This window comes from Dromaius novaehollandiae, chromosome 20 (assembly GCF_036370855.1).
Source record: "Dromaius novaehollandiae isolate bDroNov1 chromosome 20, bDroNov1.hap1, whole genome shotgun sequence".
In the NCBI taxonomy this organism is placed as follows: domain Eukaryota; kingdom Metazoa; phylum Chordata; class Aves; order Casuariiformes; family Dromaiidae; genus Dromaius; species Dromaius novaehollandiae.
The window spans coordinates 9,892,428-9,912,088 of record NC_088117.1 but is presented as its reverse complement, the minus strand read 5'-3'; the positions used below and the strand labels follow the sequence as shown (position 1 = coordinate 9,912,088).

General features: G+C 40.3%; 2 protein-coding genes across 4 annotated transcripts; one reads left to right on the top strand and one right to left on the bottom strand.

Annotated features, from left to right (window-relative positions):
• Positions 1 to 4: 4 nt before the first annotated feature.
• Positions 5 to 5,529, top strand: REXO4 (REX4 homolog, 3'-5' exonuclease). The gene is made up of 8 exons (XM_026094404.2): positions 5 to 298; positions 752 to 1,110; positions 1,409 to 1,564; positions 1,777 to 1,970; positions 2,452 to 2,540; positions 3,128 to 3,202; positions 3,937 to 4,011; positions 4,648 to 5,529. Exons 1-8 carry the CDS (start codon positions 98 to 100, stop codon positions 4,747 to 4,749), a joined length of 1,251 nt encoding a protein of 416 aa, XP_025950189.2. The 5' UTR covers positions 5 to 97; the 3' UTR covers positions 4,750 to 5,529.
• On the bottom strand, positions 5,120 to 19,473 carry STKLD1 (serine/threonine kinase like domain containing 1). Of its 3 annotated transcripts, none has more exons than XM_026094442.2 (19): positions 19,354 to 19,473; positions 18,629 to 18,724; positions 18,079 to 18,123; positions 17,434 to 17,508; positions 16,665 to 16,769; positions 16,157 to 16,227; positions 15,516 to 15,631; positions 14,775 to 14,887; positions 14,513 to 14,673; positions 13,854 to 13,984; positions 13,144 to 13,227; positions 11,748 to 11,864; positions 10,991 to 11,131; positions 9,937 to 10,065; positions 8,686 to 8,823; positions 7,641 to 7,769; positions 6,978 to 7,115; positions 6,531 to 6,610; positions 5,120 to 5,856 (listed from the first exon to the last, which is right to left on the bottom strand). In XM_026094442.2, the coding sequence occupies exons 1-19, from the start codon at positions 19,366 to 19,368 to the stop codon at positions 5,836 to 5,838; spliced, it is 1,905 nt and encodes a 634-aa protein (XP_025950227.1). In that variant the 5' UTR covers positions 19,369 to 19,473; the 3' UTR covers positions 5,120 to 5,835. The 3 variants fall into 3 exon arrangements, with proteins under 3 accessions (XP_025950227.1, XP_025950226.1, XP_025950228.1); XM_026094441.2 differs by having other exon boundaries at positions 5,120 to 5,432; XM_026094443.2 differs by lacking the exons at positions 17,434 to 17,508; positions 18,079 to 18,123; positions 18,629 to 18,724; positions 19,354 to 19,473 and having other exon boundaries at positions 5,120 to 5,432; positions 16,157 to 16,230.
• Between the last annotated feature and the right edge of the window lie 188 nt (positions 19,474 to 19,661).

The window sequence follows — 19,661 nt, the reverse complement described above, 5'->3', positions numbered from 1 at the left end:
GCCGGGCGCCCTCCCGCGGCGCCGGAACCCGAGCGCGGGGCGGGCGTTCCCCGCCGGGCCGCGCCGGCGCTGCGCTGCGCGGAGGCCGCGGGGCCGCATGGCGAAGGCGGGCGCCGCAGCGCCGGGCCCGCAGCCCCCAGCCGGGCCCGCGGCCCGCAGGAAGGGCAGGAACAGGAAACCCCGGCGCGGCCGTGGCAGGGCGGCGGCGGCGGCGGCGGCCGGGAAAGGCCCCAGGGCGGCGGCGGCTCCCCCGCGCAGCCCCCAGGAGTTCTCGTCTAACTGGAAGGCGCTGCGGGAGGTGAGGGGGGCCCGGGGGTTACCGGGGGGACCCCGGGGCGCCTCGCGCAGCACCGCAAATTGCCCCTTTCCGTCCTAAAATTGGGGCGCTGCAGGTGCCCTGGCTGCTTGCTGGCACGGTTGGCCCCTGCGCGCAGAGGTCTGGATTCGGGGTTCCTCTCAAATCCGGCGCCCTTTCAGGAGGGCGCCTTAAACGCTAAGCTGGAGCCCCTCTGGGATGGGAGATGCTCTCTTCCTTATCAGTGCAGTCCCGCTTTGTGTAGTAATTTAAGAAAACTGTGTGAGGGAGAGAGCGAGTGCAGGGATCCGGGCCATCCCCTGCTGCAGGTCAGCCAGGTGGAGGATCATGTCCACTTGGCACCGAAGCGGAACAGGGAGGAGGGTGGTGCCAGGATAAGAGGGAGATCATCACCTACACCAGTAAGTTGTGCAGTGCTGTTTCTGGTCATTTTAGCTACTGAAACAAAAGGCAAATAGCTCTGATGAGCCCGTCGCTGCGTGTCAGAAACACACTGGAAAGAAGCACATGCTCAAAGAAGGAAAAGCCCAGGAAGGTCCCGCTGTCAACGGGAATGGGAACACGGTGAAATCCACGTCTGCAAATAAGACAAACAATGGTTTGGTTAAAGACAGTCCTCCTTTGGCAAATACCAAACCCAAGAAGACTGCAATGGACAAGAATTCAAATGGCGCCAAAAAGGACGGAAAAGGCTGCAAAGAGAAAAAGAAAAATGGCAATATTGAAAAGGAACAGGGTGATATAAAACATAAAAGGAGGAAAGCTGAAGAACATGTGGAGCAGCAGCCAAAAGAGTGAGTACTTAAAGCTTCGTACACATGTGTGGATACTGGTTTTCAGAAGGTGTCCCTAAGGAGCACAGAGCAGTACATTTGAAATAGGTGCACTCTTCCAGATTAAATTTTGGAAGAAATAAGATGTATACTACCCTAATTACTCAGATACAGCAAAAAAACCTGCACAGGTGTCAGTACTGAACTAGTTTCCACAGAGCTAATTTCTTGATAAAAATAAAAAACAAGTTTTTTCTACACTATAAAGATGCAAGGTCATTTTAACACTAATAAATGTAATTAAATCTGTACTTATCAGGGCTGACATCTGGTTTGACGATGTTGATCCAAAAGATATTGAAGCAGCAATAGGACCCGAAGCAGCAAAAATTGCCAGAAGAAATCTGGGACTTGAAACAGGCCAATCCAAAGAGTCTGTGGAAAAGGCGCTGGTTAAAGAAAAGGCTTCCGAAGGGTGAGTGGCGTTCCAGTGGGAAGCACGGCATCAAGATTATTTTCTGGTAACTGTGACTTGCAAACACACAGCATGAGCTGACATCTTTCTGTGTCGGTTGACAAACGAACTGCTCAGTCTGCCTCGTTCACATGGATGTGTGAACCCTGTTGAACTTCCTGCAAATGTGTCTCTGTAGCAAAAGTGTCACAAAATTATCCTTTTTCTTTCAGGCTGACAAGAGCTGTAGCCATGGACTGTGAAATGGTGGGAGTGGGACCCAAGGGTGAAGACAGTATCGTGGCTCGTGTGTCCATTGTGAACCAATTTGGAAAGTGTATTTATGACAAGTATGTCAAGCCTACAGAAGAGGTGACTGATTACAGAACAGCTGTCAGTGGCATACGCCCTGAGAATATAAAGACAGGTAGGAGTTTTTTCCAAAATGTTCTTTAGGGAGGACAAATTTAACAGGCTATCGCAGAAGTCTCCTTGGCTGAGCATGGAAAAGTTTTAGTTTTATTCTGGAAAATGAAAAATAAAAGTTTGATATAGCCTGAATACATGAAAGTACAAAGTGGATACTGGGGAAGAAACTTGGGAAGATGTGCTTTTTACAGAGTGGTCACTAATGCCCCATGAAAAATTCACTCTTTAATCATGGCATGGGAATAATATAGAAGTTCATTTCCTTTAAGTGCTGTGCTCCTTATGGAATTCTCTATGCTCTTGGAACAAGCAGAGTATTTATTGTACTATATCCATTCATAATTGTACTGTACACATTCATATAACTAGGGTTCCAAGGATACAGCTGCCTTCACAAAAAAGATGCAGTGTTTTAATTGCAGCTTGCTAAGTTGTCTTACATGTCTAATAGAAAGTGTTTCATTGTGTGGTATTTTTAGGAGAGCATTTTAAAATTGTTCAGAAGGAGGTCGCTGACATCTTAAATGGACGGATTTTAGTCGGGCATGCTTTACACAATGACTTAAAGGTATGTGGCTGCATATTTGTTATTTTGAAGCCAAAACTTTAGTGATTGATTACGTTTCTAATATATCTCCCTGGATCAGTCAGATGAATACACCTCATCTCTGAGAAACTACAGCTTTATTGCTGTTATCTCAGTTTCTTGTCATTTCAAGCTGCACCAAATATAGCCCTATTCACTTACACACTGAAGTTCTTCTGCTTCAGAACTTTGTTCCCAGTAGCACTAATATGCCTACTAAAAAGCCAGGAAGTAAACAGCATGATACAAAAACTGTTTGTATGCTTCGCTCACCCCCAAAGCGCAAAAGTCTGGCCATCTTTAATGGAGGCAAGTATCTAGTTATATTATGGTATGCCAGCACTGCCAGCAGTCTCTACAGGTGGTGCCTCCAGACTGAATGATGTTTCTCATACTAAATAGTACTGTGGCTCTTGAATCCTGCCAGTCTAGATGATCTTAGGCTTGTCTATTCATGGTTTTGAACAGTCTTTTATAATGGATGGAAAGAGAGAGCTCAAAGTTGTACATTCAGCTGTATAAATTTTCCTGCAACGGCACTCTTTAGACTGGAAATATTTTTTTTTCAGGTCCTGTTTCTTGATCATCCCAAGAAGAAAATTCGTGACACACAAAAATACAAGCCTTTCAGACAGAGAGTCAAGGTAAGAAATTGTCAGGAAGGAACACCTTGATTAACTGACTCTTGAGCTGCTGACTCCCAGCTTCAAGCTCACTCCTCATACATTGGCTCTACCTGCATAACTCTGAGCAAGTCCCTTTTCCTTCTTTCCTACATGAAACAGGGATGCCTGCTTCTTGTTGCTTGAAAATATTAAACCAGTTGAATGCTTACATAGTATTTGAAATATGGCACTAAGTTACCTGGTTCATTAAAAATACTACCAGTAATATTTGTGCACAGAATTCAATGACTCTCCTCCTCTCTAGCACTTAGATGGTCTTCACAATGCTTTTCTGAGTAGCAAAATAAGATGGTACAGTTCTACTTACAGTAAAGCTTATGTGAAACTGTTAATAGTATCATTTGCATAGGGATATAAAAAAATACAGATGGTTTGAAGTTTCTGCTTAAACTGCAGCAGTAAAGGTTCAGGTTACAGGCTGTCATTTTAAATTTTGTAATGATATACCCAGTTTTTGTTATTCACAACATCAAGCACCCTAAACACAAATTTTAGGGTTGTGATTAATGCATACAAAATCCTCAACAGTGTGTGCAAAAATGTGCAAAAATCTCCTAATTCGTTAATACTTCTTGCCAGTTCACCAATAGAAGCTGAGATGTGCTATACTTCAGTTTGAATATATTAATCAATAATATTATATATAAGCCAAACAATGTGAGACAGCGTGATTCAATCTTTTCTTTTTCTAGAATGCACGGCCATCATTGAAACTGCTCTGTGAGAGACTGCTAAATGTTCAAGTGCAGACATCGGAGCACTGTTCGGTACGTATCCCATCAGAACATATCTGGGTAAATCAGCAAGATACTACACGTTACTTCTAGAATCTGGGTTCAGTCCAGAATCCTATGGCTTCATTCTCATCTCTCAGTGAAGGTTAGCAAGCTGTCCTTGGATACCAGCATGGAATAAGACTGCCATATAAACTTGCTTACTGTTATGTGCCTCATGCCATTTGGACTACTCCCTCATTTTCATAAACTTCTTTTGAACAAATAAACCATATTTTGTTTAACTATAAATTCTTGTTACTTTAAGGTCCCCAGGAAAATAATTCAGTGAATAAGAGGATGTAGTAGAGGAATGATCTGAAAAAGCAGGGCAGATTGTGAAGGTATTGCCAAGATACTGTATCAAGATTGATTTTTTCATAATGGCTCTCCTAGTCAAGATCAGTTAGTGATGTGCATAGCCTTGTGGTGGGCCCTGCATTCTGAATACATATTCTTCCCCTCCCACTTGCCACTCTAGAACTCCTAAATCTAGAAAGAGATTATGAAATATTAATTGGAAGGCAGTATTAAAATGGATGGAAGATGTAGCTGCCTATTAACAATAATGTTCTTAAACCATGTCAATTGTGTTTTGTTAAGCCTCCTGTTTGTTCTGTTCTCTTTTAGATTCAGGATGCGCAAGCAGCTATGAGACTGTACACCTTAGAAAAAAAGCAATGGGAAGCTGCTATTAAGGACAAATCTAAATCTAAAGTGAAGAAAAAATAAACTCTAAAGTTTGAATAATTCTACACTGTGGTTTTTTTGTGCAGCATCTGCTGTGTTCATGTCAAATTCCAACATAAATTTAGAGAGAACTCAGAACTGACAACAGCTGCTTCATAAAAAAGCCGAACAAACAACACTTCTTGATGTGGTATGTGAACACTTTTGTACAAGAATACTGCAGAAGTAACCCCAGTTCTCGAGTGTACATATATGCCTAATGCCTACTACTGTTTGAACAATACTTGTAATGAATGCCTGAATTTGTGAAGTACTTCATCAGATCAACTTCTGCAAAGGAAATATACACTGAATGAGTAAAAAGAAAAAGTGTTTTTAAATTATGATACATGAAGGAAGAAACTGTTATTGCTTTGCTGAAACTCCTAAGACTACAATCTTTATTTCAAATATTTTAAAATCCTACAAAGGCAAGTTCTTGGTTACTGCGGTTGGTCTCACAGTTATAGTAACTAAATCAACAGAATATATAAGTGTTTATGTATTACTAATGGCACAATATCAATCTGTCTCATTTTCTGATGACAAAATTCTTTTAAAATATTTCAGAAGGATCCAAGCTTTTATACCTGAACCAGAAGCCTACAGGTCTTGTTCTTATACAAACAGCTTTTATGTCACTTCTGCAGTTTCAAAAGTGTTGCATCCACAAGGATCATTATCTCCTGGAGAAAAATGTGAGAATTGAGAAATACAACATTACCTTGTTGCTTCACATATTTTTATATTCCTTTATTAATAAAAAAACCTGTGTTTAACATAGATCTTTAAAACTAGTGATGTTTTAAACAGATGGGGTATCTGATCTGCAAATTCCAAAGCAATTCTAATTACCAGGTTGGATAATAATGCTGTGATTTAAATAACCTAAACAGATACTGGAAGGTAACGAGGAATGGGTTTCAGAGATTTAGCAGTTCCGTGTTGCACATTGTATAGACAGAATGAGAGAGATCTGGCCTTGTCTGTCTGTCTTGCTGGTCAACAAGAGAACATGGGGGCCAACAAATGACATATATAATGGAAGAGGGAGCTTTCTTTTGTGATGCCTTACAGCTGCAGCGTTCATTACAGTGGTCCAGGCAATAGCTGCAGGAGAAATTGGAAAACAAGCTCATATAGATTTATAACTGTCTTTGAGACAGATTTTGTAAGCAAACCAAATCCATAACGAAGAGGAATAAGGTTCTAAGATTAACCAGTTTTATAGGCTTACTAAAAAAAACACTAGTAATTACTGGTTATTTGACAGCAAGCCATTGAAAAGGAAATAACAGTGTAACACGTTAAATGGCTTGAATAACTTAACTGTTGAAGCACCAGAAACAGCAAGCAATTTTGCAGTATGACTACTTGTTGGAATTTAACATAAGTTAACTCTTCAGGCAAACTGCCACTAGTGGGTTTCTTAAGGATGTTAGTTACATAAAATTTCTTTTTGCCTTATTGTATATTTACACCTTATTCCTACAAACTTTAGCCTGTTTTAGTATGAAGAATGTAGTAAAATAATGTAAACCAATGTTGTAAGAGTCTAGATCATCAAAAACCCTACAGCACAGAGCGTATAGAAGAAAAACCTTCCAACTACTTTTTTCAATACGATTAGAAATATTCTTATGAAAACACTCTTCACCCAGTGCACTCATAATTCTCCTCTAAATTTCTACAGTACATATTTTCTGCTATTTAGAGATGATATCCATAACCAGAAATAATATATTAAACCCACACCCTTTACTGTGACAGTGACTTCCACATACCATGCTAGACGGAAACCGGCTTTTTATTTCAGACAGCAGTTTTTTCATCTTCTGGGAGACCATATCCAGCACAATGTCATCTGTAATGTAAATAAACAGGATAATTTATGTTAGCTGGTATACTGCTGATGTCTGGAATAATTTTTTTCTTCCATAGGTGTCAACAGGGGCTAGAGGAGAGCAGAGAGGGGATGGGTCCATAAGAACAGAAGGCAACATAAGATGAAGTTATAACTGCTGCATTGCAGAGATGCTTATAGTTAGTTATTCAAGAACAATAAAATGGGATGAACTTACAGTTCAATTCATCCTCCTTTCTCAGGTATATATTAAGCCTCAGCTGAGTGCAACTACCATTTTCCTGGGCAGCTGCTGTTATAATTTTCCTTACTACCTTTTGGGAGCAGAGGAGAGGAAGAGACTACACAAACAGCACCACCGTCTTACCATACTGAGCCATTTCATTAATCAGTGTACAGATATTCTCCACCACTTCTGGATCATCACAGTGAAAGTGGTAGGCATCTTTGATCAGTTTTATTCCGCTGCCTTTTGAATCCGTTACAAATCTGAACGCTGATATTTCTAAAACAAAGGGAAACAAAAACTGCTGGGATAATTGGTAGCTGCAAACTGTATTATCTGCTTTCCAGTTCCCTGCCCTAGCTAGCATACCTGTAATATTTTTCCAGGAAACAGTGCCCACCTTCCTAAAAGCTTTCCTGAAACCTATTTGGCAGCAAGTAGAAGACTGTATAGACAGCTGATGCTGTCATGCATGGCAGAAGTGCTATTTTGATATTTATTGTCCTCTGGAGCTCTACCCTTTTACATAGTTGAAACAACTTCACCATAAAATAAGTGAAAAAAGCTCTCACAGTTACTAAGATTGTGCTGATCTGTTAGTTCTTGGACATGCATGTTCTGTCCATGCAAAGAAAAAAATAGTTCACACTTCAATTTCACTACTGCTTCTTCCAGGCCCATAAGACAAGACTAACTCAGGAAAGGAGATACCAATCCCATTCCCACTAGAAACTCTTGAACTATTCAGAAATGTCCACTTCTGAGGTGATTTGCAATTAATAAAAATGGATTGCTGAATGTTACCAGATAGCCTTAGAAGACTTGCTAATGCTTGGCAGGCATTCTTCACCAGCACCGGTCTTTCCAGGTTCATCCTGAGAGCGCCTAGCAGAAGCGCTGTTGTGGATTCATATTCATTTTCAGTTAAGCAACCTTTTTTAAAAAAATAAAGCCTTTAAAATACTCATCAGCATTTTCAACTTCTGCCTCCTGTTTCTGAAAGGACTTTTTAATTATGCAACACAAATTACAAAGAAAGCATGTGAAAACCTGTATTACAGTAACATAGGCCCAGTAAAGTCTTATCATGAGCTGATGCAGAGGTCTAAGAGAAATTTCTGAGGTATCTTTTATGTCAAGATTTCATTTCATTCTCCAAGCCAAAAGGAATGAAGAGTCCTGAATACTCAACACATTCTGCTAGAGGATACTAGAACTGAGACAAGAAAGCACGCTGCTTAGGCTAATTTACTCAGCCCTTCCTACTGGGACGACGGCATAAGCAAAGGGTTTTGATGCAGCAGTAGGTACGGCAATATTCTTGCATGCATAAGAAACAGATAGAATAGCACTACGAGAAGGCATTTATTAGTGCACATGATAATGAAGGAGATAAGGGGTTTATTTTTTAAACTGAAATGTTGTTCCCAAAGTACAAAGTCAACAAAGATTTAAAAAAACCTTGCAGTCCATGCTGCACAACACTAATGCTATGTTCAAAGGAGTAACGCAGAAAAGAGAAGCACAGATGGCTTCTTGGGCTTGGGAGATAAGCAAGGGATAGCGTTGTGTGCTAGGCAGGTTGTTGTAGGTGCCCATCATTACAGTATCCACAGCAGTATCTAGTTATAATTGCTACGGCTCATCAAAAAAATAGCTTCATCTGAGAGTGTTAGTGTGCAAATGCTGACAGGGCTGGTTAAGAGAGGAGGAAAGTTCCTAACTCTGCTGCCATCTACAGAGCCTGCTAAGGCCGAGCAGCCTGTATTTCAGGAGTCACCATCAGCAGACATGTTTGGTGTACTAGCCTTTTCCATGCACAACGGACAAGAAGCCTAGGAAAACACACCTTGGAGTGACAATGCCCATAGAGCTGAGCAAGCTGTCTCAGCTACCGTTCCATTCTGGAGGTGCTCTTCAAGGACAGCAGAGATAGCACAGACAGCACTTTTCAGCAATGCTTGGTCTACGTTGTTCTCTAAATTACCTTAATAAAAAGGAAATGTATCAAGTAGAGTTATTTAATCAAGTAATACTATCATAAGCACATTATATGTCAAGTTACATCAGTAAAACCTGATGAAGGCACTGGAGTAATGCAACATCATCTTAGTATGGACAACAGCTGAGGAAAGGAATCTAAGACATTCTAAAAGAAAGCAAGTACTACAGAACTACAAAACAGTAATGCTTATTGCAGAAAGCTGAACTTCTCCATTAACTAGTTTTCTCTACCATTTAAATTATACATAGGGTCCACATCATGAAACCTCAAAAAATAATCACATTTTGGACAGAACATGGATGGATATAGCTGGACACAAAAATCAAATGAGGAGTTCATTGTGCAGAGGGAATAAAACAGACCAAGTGCAATTGGGCACATTCTGTTTTCTGCCTTCCTTGGCAATTAGGACACCATACAACTCTACAAGAACATGTCACAGAAACAATTCACCTTAAAATAACTCTCTGTGGTCTCACAAAACAAGGTCTCCTCAAGCAGTTACCCACAGTTCTCCAACATTGTAGGATGACACTGGTTTAGTTCTAAGGTGATGGAAAGAGTATACTTGTCACCTTACCAATCACATTTCTATTGAAAAAGCATGTCCCTGTGAGATCTCTAGCTCAAGAGTTAGGCCAGTGCTGCCAAGAGAAGCATGATGCAAAGAAATAAGATGCCATTTATTTCAAATACTATTCTGATATCCAATCTAATATGCTGTTTTAACTGCATTCTCTCTGCTGATAACAGAGCAAAACTGCATGACTGACAAAGCAGCAGTTGTATGTTTCCTTTCATTTTTGACAGTTTGTTCATAAGCCATACCTTAGCTTAAACAATAAAGATTTGACTTTGACCCCTTATCACAAGAAGGGGTGCTGAAAAGTTTGCATTACTCTTTAGTCTTCTTTCATTTAGCTCTGGATCACTTAATTTTGTTCTAATAGTGCTGCAGAGACATCTCTCCAGAATGGGAGAAATAAGAACAAAAATCCAGTCCCAGCAACACCAGTGTCTGAACCCAACTGGGCACAATACCTACTGCATTCAGTCACATGAATCTAGGCACAATACTTGCTGTGTTCTGCTTACCACTCACAACCAAGCTCCAGAGAACTCCACAGCACGAGAGGCAAATCTGTTCATTATGACGAAAATTTCTTATAATCATCAGAAGGTCTGGAATTGCTCCAGCTTTTCTTAGATTCTCTGCAGCAACTTCTAAAAAGCATAGAAAACAGAAATCCTGTCAAATCTGATATTTTTTTCCCCCCATCACTGTCCTCGCAATGGACACCACTGCTAACCATATTTAAACCGTGCTAACCTAATGTGGTAACATGATACCAGGGACAGGAGAAAACAAAGCAAGAAAACAGACTGGATGCTTAACAAGATACACGTAAGCATAGTGTTGAGCACAACTGACCCTTGCAAACACTGACTGTTTGGCCATCCCTGTTTCTTAGAGGTCTGAAATTTACAGAACAAAAAGGAATTAAGAAGGTATAAATCATTATTATTCATATGTTTGCAAGTTAGCAATTCAAACTACCTCATTAACTGCAGAGTTAGGAAAAAATGTATAAAAATAGCTTGGTCTTAGTAACTTTATTTGGATAAATCTAGACACTTCATTTTTGTACACTTTTTTTTTAGATCATCCTCTTTCATTGCTAAATCCTTCTGTAACCATTTAGAAAAAGTCTTCTGCTGAATGCTGAATTGACAATCCAAACAAATAAAAAAATACTATAAATATTTAGCAACTACAATCTGAGGAGAAAAAGCAACATAGAGAAATTAGGTAGAGTGGTTTCAATTCTCCACGGCACAGCCAGAAATAGAATCCAGGTTCTGTGCCCTCATTTTCCAAACACTACTATTCATACAGTTTATACTTGTTTCCAAAACAAGATCAAACACAGCACCACTCTAATACATACAAATTTGTAAGTGCCTGAAGCTTCAGCAATATGTCTCATACTTCCAGGATTGTTACAAATAAGAAATCTTACTGCTATTGACCTAATACCTGCAGGCATTCACAAATCTCAGTGGTGTCATGAATTCGCCATTATAACTTTGATTAGATTATAAAAGTGGAAAAATAAGAAATTCCCCAAAAATGAACAAGGTGACCCACCACAGGCTGAAATCATCATCAGTAGTGTGCAGACCAGTGAAAGGAACTCTTCATTTTCAGAATGTTCTCTCACTGTCTCTAACAGAGAGCTAATCACATTGTCACCCAAACGTGTTTCCACATCCAGATCCTGTTCTAGAGCTGTCAGAAGTAAACATTTGAACAGAATGAAGAGATTTCAGTGGCTTTGAATGAAGTCTGAGCTTCCTGCTCTCATCATAAGCAAAACATTAACTACATTTCTTCACGTAACAAAACCGAGAGTTGTTATCTTAAACATGCTTTTTCTGAAATAAAATTCTTATTAGTTTCAATCCTCTACCATTATCATGTGTTATAGGGGTAAATTGCCAAAAAAAAGAGAGAAGGGACAATAAGAGAGAGCAAAATGTATTCTATACTTCCATGTTTTGAAATTCAAACTCCAGAATATGAAAGTCTCTAATTTATACACTCTAGTAACACTCTGCGTGACAGACATAAAAACAAACTTGGTAGTCTAGGAGAAGTAGCCTAGGTTTAAAATTAACATTTTAACACAGAATTCAGGAATATCAGTCCTGAAGAAAGCCCATGAGAATCCAGACTCTTTTTAAAGCTGGCCAAATCCTCTATTACTTTAAATTTATCCCCTAAAATCTTAATCAATTTGAACAGTAGTCATTGCTGAACCCATTTCAAATCTTAGTTACTATATCTAACATTATAAGAGGTAGGCTGTATTACTCAGAATTAGTTGGAAGTCTCATAACTGTACCTTGACTAAGAATTTCAAGCAGTAATCTGCAGCCATCTATCTGTAACTTGAGAGAACCTATATGAGTCTTCATGGCAGAAGTGATCAGTTCCGTGAGTGTTAGCAGAGAGGGTAAGGCTACAGGGAAAAGAAACGTGAGTCAACATTCTGTTACACTGTTAATCGCTTAGATTGCTCAGTGGGTGTCTACCGGTGGAAACACTGAGTTCCACCTTCAAACAAAAAGGAGTCCCTGTGACCAACATGGTACAGCAGAACAGTCTTGAATCAAACAACACAAAATGCAAGTAAAGATGGAACAATACAGAGTGAATTCTGTCATCTCTGTAGGCAATATCTCTCACTAAATACAACAGCAAGTCTGTGCAAGCTAACTGTAGTCAGCATGCTCCCAGTAAGTCATACTGGTGCTGTTAATCAGCCATGTAATGAGTAGCGAGGTAGAACACTGGCACGTGAGCCTGAAGTTTAGCTTTTCAGAATCTGCAGAGAAAATATTTCACTCGGTCTCCTGGTCCTAGGAAGACTTCGCGCTTTCGGAATAGCTAATACAGCTATCAATTTATCCACAAATACATGATAAAAAAGTTCAGGGAAAACTGGATGATTTCTAGGGATCCATTCTGATCATGTTCAAAGACATGAATATCAATCATGGTAAGCCGTGGTGCAGAAGTGCCAAGAAAGTAAAAATCAGATATGTGCACAGCCTTGTATTGCTGCCAGTGGGTTTGAATGAGTGTTGAAGATATTAGTAACTAAGGAAAAAAAATGCTCTTTCTCTTTATTGATTACAGATATAAAACACCCATGTGTTTTAATATCATAAGCCAATGCCAGTATTAAAATGTTACCACTATTACACAACTGTGTATTTTATAACTCAGTTAACATGGTGCTTTGAAAATATTAATCTTGATCTGAAAGATTAATCTGAAAAAGGTGCCAATGCTGGGAGAGAACATACAGTCTTCCTTCACACAGCTTTACTAGACACACAGAAACTAGGCACCTGTAGCTCTTAGCTCTCTTTTGCTCTATTGCTTTTATAGTCCCAGGCATTATCGACATTTTGCCCAACACTGATATGAATTACCTTCCACCTGCTCAACAAATGTTGGTTTGCCAATTCACCTCAGTTGCTAACTGAGTTCTTGCAGTGCCTATTGGTCTTATCCAGGAAACGTCTCTGCTGTTCAAGAAAAGCATTTACAAGACGAGTACCAACACAATCATATCAAATGGCAGCCTATTTCAGCACATGCCGTGCAGAAATGAAAAACAGGAAGACAGCAATTTCATTCTCAATGGTAGTCAAGAGAACATTTTTCCCCTTACCATTATCTCAAAATGTAAGGAAAGAGCAGACTAAATAAATGAATAAAATAGTGCTCACCATTTTTATCTCCTAAAAAGCTTGCAAGGTGCTCTACGGCTTTAATCTGTGCTTCTTCTCTATCCCAGTAAGCCTGCATGAACTCTACATAAAACAAGACAATTCTTCTAATCATTTGATACGAATACTTATACAAAGCACTCAAATTTTCTATCTATTTTGTGTAAGACATGTGAATTCATATAAATGAAAATAATGCAATTTGTGATCGTTGAAAAGAGAAATGATTTTTCCCTACAGTATCAACCATTTACAAATTACAAAGTGTTATGATTCATCTCTACGATTTGCATACTTGAGGATCTGCTGGAATACTAAATCAGAACAGGGTTAGGGGCTTCAAATGCACTATTTGAATAGCTTTTTCAGATTAAGATAACTTCATCCTTACTTAGAAGGAAAACAATGGAGCAGATCCTTTGCTGGAAAAAATTGACTGATGCATTAGAATGCAAACTAAGTGAGGTTCCCAGATTTCCTGAAGAATGATCTCTAACCCCATTCAACTAGCACATTAGGTATGGCTGGTAATCTTATGAGGTTATAGAAAAGGTAGTATAGCAATTCTTACTCCAGATAATATTCTATTTCAAGTAAAATGAATATCTAATAGTTCATTTTCCAGTAGAATACATGCTGACTAGAACACACATGGGTTTATTTCCTATGGAAGTCACCACATTATTAAATTCATCTTATTTTCTTATTACCTAGAACACTGCCAATTCCTCCCTCAAGGAGCACGTCTATTACATTGAGAGGCAAAGAGTTTTTTGGTTTTATTAAAGAGGAACCAGCAACAGTCAGGCATTCCCTAATAAATGGAACATCAGTCAGATCCCTAGAGTTATGAGAGACAAAAAGTAGTACCAATAAGTTAGAATCGGCAAGTTACAAAAATTTCCTACAGGCTTTGTTTCACTTTGATTTAAGCCCCTAAATAATACTTCTTTGAAGACTGGATTACTTTTGACAGAACTTACACATTTTACCTTAAAACTGCTAATGAAGGAGCTTACTTTGAGCAAGCCATGCTTTGGCTTCAATTAACTGCCTGTAAAATGGCTATAATACTGAAATATTATGTTATACTGAAATTTATGCATTCTCAGGCTGCAAAAAAATGCCTATAACATAATTTTATAATGTAGCTCTTCAAAAACGACAACTAGAGTTATCATAATGCTCATTTCTAAAAGAGAGAAACCAAGTCTTTGACTCTTTTTAATAAGTCAATTTGTCAGGGAAATAAGATCAGCAGCCTTGAGTCAATCGCCTTCAAATAGCAGCTAACATTCCCCCTTTTTGTTAAGGGAGGTGGGTTTAGTGAAAAAGTAATAATAATAAAGGGAAAGCATCCCGAACTCACTTTGCTGTGGGTCTCATGCTGGGCTGAATATGTAGCATCATAAATAAAATTGTGAATAAAGGCGGAGAGCTGTTATCTCCATTTTGCATTAATGTCAGAACTCCCTCAAGACGGCTGGTATCCTGTCTAATATCCTGCAGTAATGAAGTTATCTCTTGTGTCTGTAAAGAGGATAGTATCAGAAGACCTTTCACACACTCATTTACAGATATCTTAGTGGGCTCATGACATATGAAATCTATAACAAAACATTATTACGTACATTCAGAAGAAAGCAGGTCATCATGTCAAGTAGAATACAACCTAGAGACCAGATGTCAGATTTCTCACTAAAAGAAAAACTGAGTGTTTCTGGAGCCATCCAAGACTTGCTATCTGTTGAAATAAGAATCATATGGTAATGTTTCTGACATTGTGCTATACACAGTTTTGCTTGCACAGCCATAATCTGTAGGCACTAGTTTTATGTCTCAGAATAATTCGGAGATATACAGCACAGAATCGTCTTTTTTACTGCTGGTACGCCACAGAAGACTGTAAGAAGCACACTATAATTAATGAATAATTTTCTGAGATGTAACTGTGTAGGTATCAAACTAAATAGGCTTCCAACAAAATTTGTTTCAGAGAAGTTTTGTGACTCACAGTCACTAATCTTTTTTTTTTCAATTGTGAACACAATTAATGCTGCAGGAACTGAGCAGATACTTGTGAAACGAATTCAGAGGGTATCAGAAAACATCATAAAGCAATAGTGCTGGTTAGATTCAGGTTAATGACTTAAATGTGAATGTTTATGTAATAGGCTATGATACAAGAAATACATCTACTTCATCCTTAGTTTCTTTTATAATATCCTCTTTATTCATTAGAAGAAAAAAATAGCATAACGCAGAGAATGGGGAAAAATGGTTATTATGTTTCTTTCATTTCTCTCTGAGGATTAAAAATATCCGCCATAACCGAACAATTTAAAAATAAAGAATTTAAACTAAATACCTACTTTCTTCCACTCTTATTTTCCATTTCATTTCATCAGTCATAAGTGCTTCTGTACTGAAGTCACAAAGCATGAAGGATGCTTCATTAGTTACAAGAATGTTCGATGGCTTGAGATTTCTGCAACACAAATATTTGCTGTCAGCATGTGAAATCAGAATGTAATAATGTATAACTACAGGCTCCCAGCATCTTTACAGACGAAAAGAGATTTTTTTTTAATATACAAGTGATAATCAACTGAAATACAATCTTTTCCTTCCTTTACTGCAAAATGCTTTAAAAATTGACTGCAACATAGATTTACCTGAACATGTAATAGAATGGTTTTATCTGTTATTTTAGATACACGAAATATAGCTTGCGCGTCACAGCCATCAAAACATAAACATTAGCAGAGACGGTCAGTATTCTAATATTAAAATTAATGGTAACTTCTCAACTCATTCCAAACGGCAAATATAGAACATCTAGAATATCTTTTAAATGGATGATTCTAGATGAAACTCAAGAATTAAATGACTTTCAAAAGTCACAGACTACTAAGCTATGTACAAAGTCCAGAATTCCTATCTGTTAATCCTCCTTTTTGAACAGTAAGATTCAATGCTTCCTCCCAGACAAAGAGAACAGACTTCTACTCACCTGTGAATAATATTTTGTTTGTGTATATAAAACAAAGCATCCACCATCTGTCCCAGGAACTTCAGAATCACCTACTGACAGAAATATACATGAAAGTGCAATGTAAACAGAGTAACAACAGAGAAATGAAACATTTCACATGAGGGAATTCCTTTGCTTGAAGTAGGGTCCATCCAAGAAGCAAGTACTATTTTCCTCATATGATAAATCTGCTCATCACTCTGTGTATTAGACAATTGCTATTATCCATATATTTTACAGATGAAAAGTAAAACAAGAAAAGATGTAATTGCTTGAGCACAAGCTATATAAAGAGTTAATTATTGTTAAGACAATTTCATACTGATTCGGGGCAAAGCTGTAGATAGTTTCCCAAACAGGCCTTAAGCAAAACACTGTGTTTTGAAGATTTTGGGGAAGGCTTTGAGAAGGAGGGAATATAGAGGAAGAAATCTAAAAGCAGTGAGACTCCTTTGTTTCAATCGGATGCCTCTTCTGTACTTTTTACCTTGTCTGTTATTTTCTCTGACTTCTGCCTTTTTTCCTTGATCAGAGATGAAAGATCTCCTTGGCCCGAGTGCTGCATTACCAGACAAAGGAACAGAGATGATATCTGTAATAAAGATTACACCAACATTGTCTAACTGTTTGCAGGTAACAACATATCCAGTAAGAAAGATAAAACCGAGCACTTGGCCAAACAGGTGGGTGGAACTTTCACCACTACCAAGGTGTTCTGAGCTAATTAATCTCTCACAAAGAAGACAATATTTACTTTCCTTTATTAAATATATAGCATCTGTTTTTCAAAAACATTACCAAGCATCTCTTATTTGAAACCATATGGGACAATTCAAGTCAAATCTACATATATAAAATCAACAGGAATTTTGCCTGAGTGCTGAATCAAGACTGCAAACAAATAGGTCAGAGCTTTTGGCTTCCTATAACCTCCTATAAAAGGGTTTTTATGCAGGCATACTGAAGATGGAACAAAAACAGCTTAAAAGTATATATGCAATAGAAAATGGAACAGAATAAGCAAAAAGTAAACATCAGAATTTGTAAGTCACACAACACTGCCATGTGATAGATTCTGATCCATATACCTTCTTCAGTATGTTTAATCAGGAGTTTAAAAGCAGGTTAGTTACAGATCAAATAACCTTTTTTAGCATCTCGCACTGACAACCCCAAGTTTAAACCTGCAAAAAAAGCTTATAAGCCTGTAACATTAACCATGTGCTCCAGTTGAACCATTTCTATTTCATTCTCACCTTATTATCCCACGTCACAAACAATTCCTTGTAAGCACAGATGCTTGAATGATGAAGTTTCAGCAAACCCACTGCCTGCACAGAATAAAAAAAATGCAGCGATAGAACTTACTAATAGCTACATGCTCCATCCCACTGAACAGAGCCTTAAATAATATTCTAAGTCATTTCCTGCCTTTTTCATGTCACATGTCTGATCCAAACCTTTCTATGCATAAGCTCTAACAGTATCTCGACGTACCAGCGTCAAGTTAAGTGAATTATTTCAGGAAGATTCTACTCAATGTAATGCTGTAAAAGCCTCGTGAGATTCAAGATACAAACTGATCCTTAGGGAGATGATATGTAAACAACTCCCCTTTCCCCAATTCCTAACATCCAAACCTGAAAACACGTCTTAGGATATGAAAGTCAAGATGATATTTTTAGCATAGCCATTATTTCCAGTAACTACTCTGCAAGCTTGAGCCACAGAAAATATGATGACACTAAAGAGATATCCTGAGAAATAGTCTTACTCGATATGGATCTCGACTATTTACATAGTTAATCATTGTAGATAAAAGGCTTTCTTCTATTAACGAAGTTCTATTACAGACTTTGGTCTCTGCAAGTGAAGCTAGTAAAGGAAAGCTGCACTGATACCTCCTTCAAGGCCTTATTTGCTTGCTTTTCTTCAACGCATTCAACCTGTACCAAACAAACAGAAGATGAGGATGAGATTGTAACATAGACAGAGCCAAGCTTTAAGCCAGTAAAGATCTCTCAACAATCTTGCCAAGATCATTGGAACTGCAAAGTGTGTATGAGTTGGCATAAATTTTAAATGATAGCTCTCCATAGCAACCAATCTCTGGACCAGTCTGTCGGGAGATGAACAGAAATTGAGGTTTCAATGAGTCCAGGACAGCTGGCCAGTCCCTCCCCTCCCCTGTCCAAATAGCAGTGAGCTAAGGTTAAAACATGCTGGATGGTCCTGAGCAGGCTGCTCCCTTTTCCCCAGTTCTAATTTCAATATTCTGGTAAAATGATCCAAATGCTGCAGCTGTTGAAGACAGCAGCGCAGCGTAACTCGTATATCTGCTCTGACCCAGGGGCTGAGCTGCCTTACGTTTGTCCCTGCTGCAATGAAAAGGGGCCACGGAGATGACGAACCTGCTGGCAGGCTCTTGTTTTCCTAGCAACCACTTCTCACCTGCTTCATGACATATTTCTCCCCCACGCTCTCCTCTGTTTTCAATCCAACTACCAGCATAGTCCCCAGCGCCCCGGGCTGCAGCCGCTCCAGTACCTGCAGGGCAGGGGAAAGACCCTCGTGCATCACCCAGCTTCAAGGTGGGGGGCAACCAAGGCAGAAAATCCCTTCAAACCCCTTCCCACCGAGCCTGTCTGGACAGAGAGCACCTCCTGCTCCCACTGGGGGACAACACGCCCTCCCCCCTCCGCACCCCAAATCGGAGGGGGGAGGCGTGCAGACCTCCCCTTCCCCTCCGCTCTGAAGTCCTGCATGGTTCCCCTCACTTCCCTTCTGCTGAGGAAAACACCTTCATCTCCGCAGGGCCACGTACACCCCCTCCCCAGAGCCAGGGACCCCCCCCAAGGGCCTCATACACCCCCTCCCCAGGACCATGGACCCCCTCAGGGCCAGGAACCCCCCCAAGGGCCTCATACACCCTCTCCCCAAGGCCGTGCACCCCCTCCCCGGGGCCATGGAACCCCTCATGGCCATGGACCCCTCCCCAATGCCATGTACCCCCCCTCAAGGGCCTCATACACCCCCTTCCCAGGGCCATGGACCCCCCCAGGACCTCAACCCCCTCCCCAGGCCCCTCGGTCCCCGCCATTTCCCAGCCCCCCCCCTCCCCGTCAGTGCCGCCCACACGCTGCTCCCGGGCCGGGCCGGGCCGGGCCCCGCCGCACCTCGTATCTCTCCATGGCGGGCCCGCGCCCCGCGCCGCCGCCGGGCGAGGCGGGGAGGGCGGCGGACGCAGGGCGGCCCCTCGGGGCCCAGCCCCCGGCGGGCGGGATCGCGGGGCCGCGCCGCGGTGCGGAGCCACCGGCCCTCCCGCCCTCAGCGGCGGCGCCCCCGGCCCCCGCCGGCCTCCATTTCGCGGCTCGGCCCCCGCCAGCAGCACGACGCCGGCTGCAGAAGCGCTTTATTGGTGCGTTTACCGATTAATGCGTTTATTGCTGTGTTTACCCTCCCGTAACCAGCCCGTGCTTTTTTA

Excerpts from the sequence above, each read along its gene's own strand:
- STKLD1 (XM_026094441.2), bottom strand. Across the intron at positions 18,124-18,628 it reads AGAAATATGTCATGAAGCAG|GTTGAATGCGTTGAAGAAAA; the intron begins GTGAGAAGTGGT and ends TGTTTGGTACAG. Across the intron at positions 14,674-14,774 it reads TGACCTGCTTTCTTCTGAAT|ACACAAGAGATAACTTCATT; the intron begins GTACGTAATAAT and ends TCCTCTTTACAG.
- REXO4 (XM_026094404.2), top strand. The coding sequence starts at position 98 with ATGGCGAAGGCGGGCGCCGCAGCGCCGGGCCCGCAGCCCCCAGCCGGG. Across the intron at positions 1,565-1,776 it reads AAAGAAAAGGCTTCCGAAGG|GCTGACAAGAGCTGTAGCCA; the intron begins GTGAGTGGCGTT and ends TTTTTCTTTCAG. Across the intron at positions 1,971-2,451 it reads CCCTGAGAATATAAAGACAG|GAGAGCATTTTAAAATTGTT; the intron begins GTAGGAGTTTTT and ends TGGTATTTTTAG.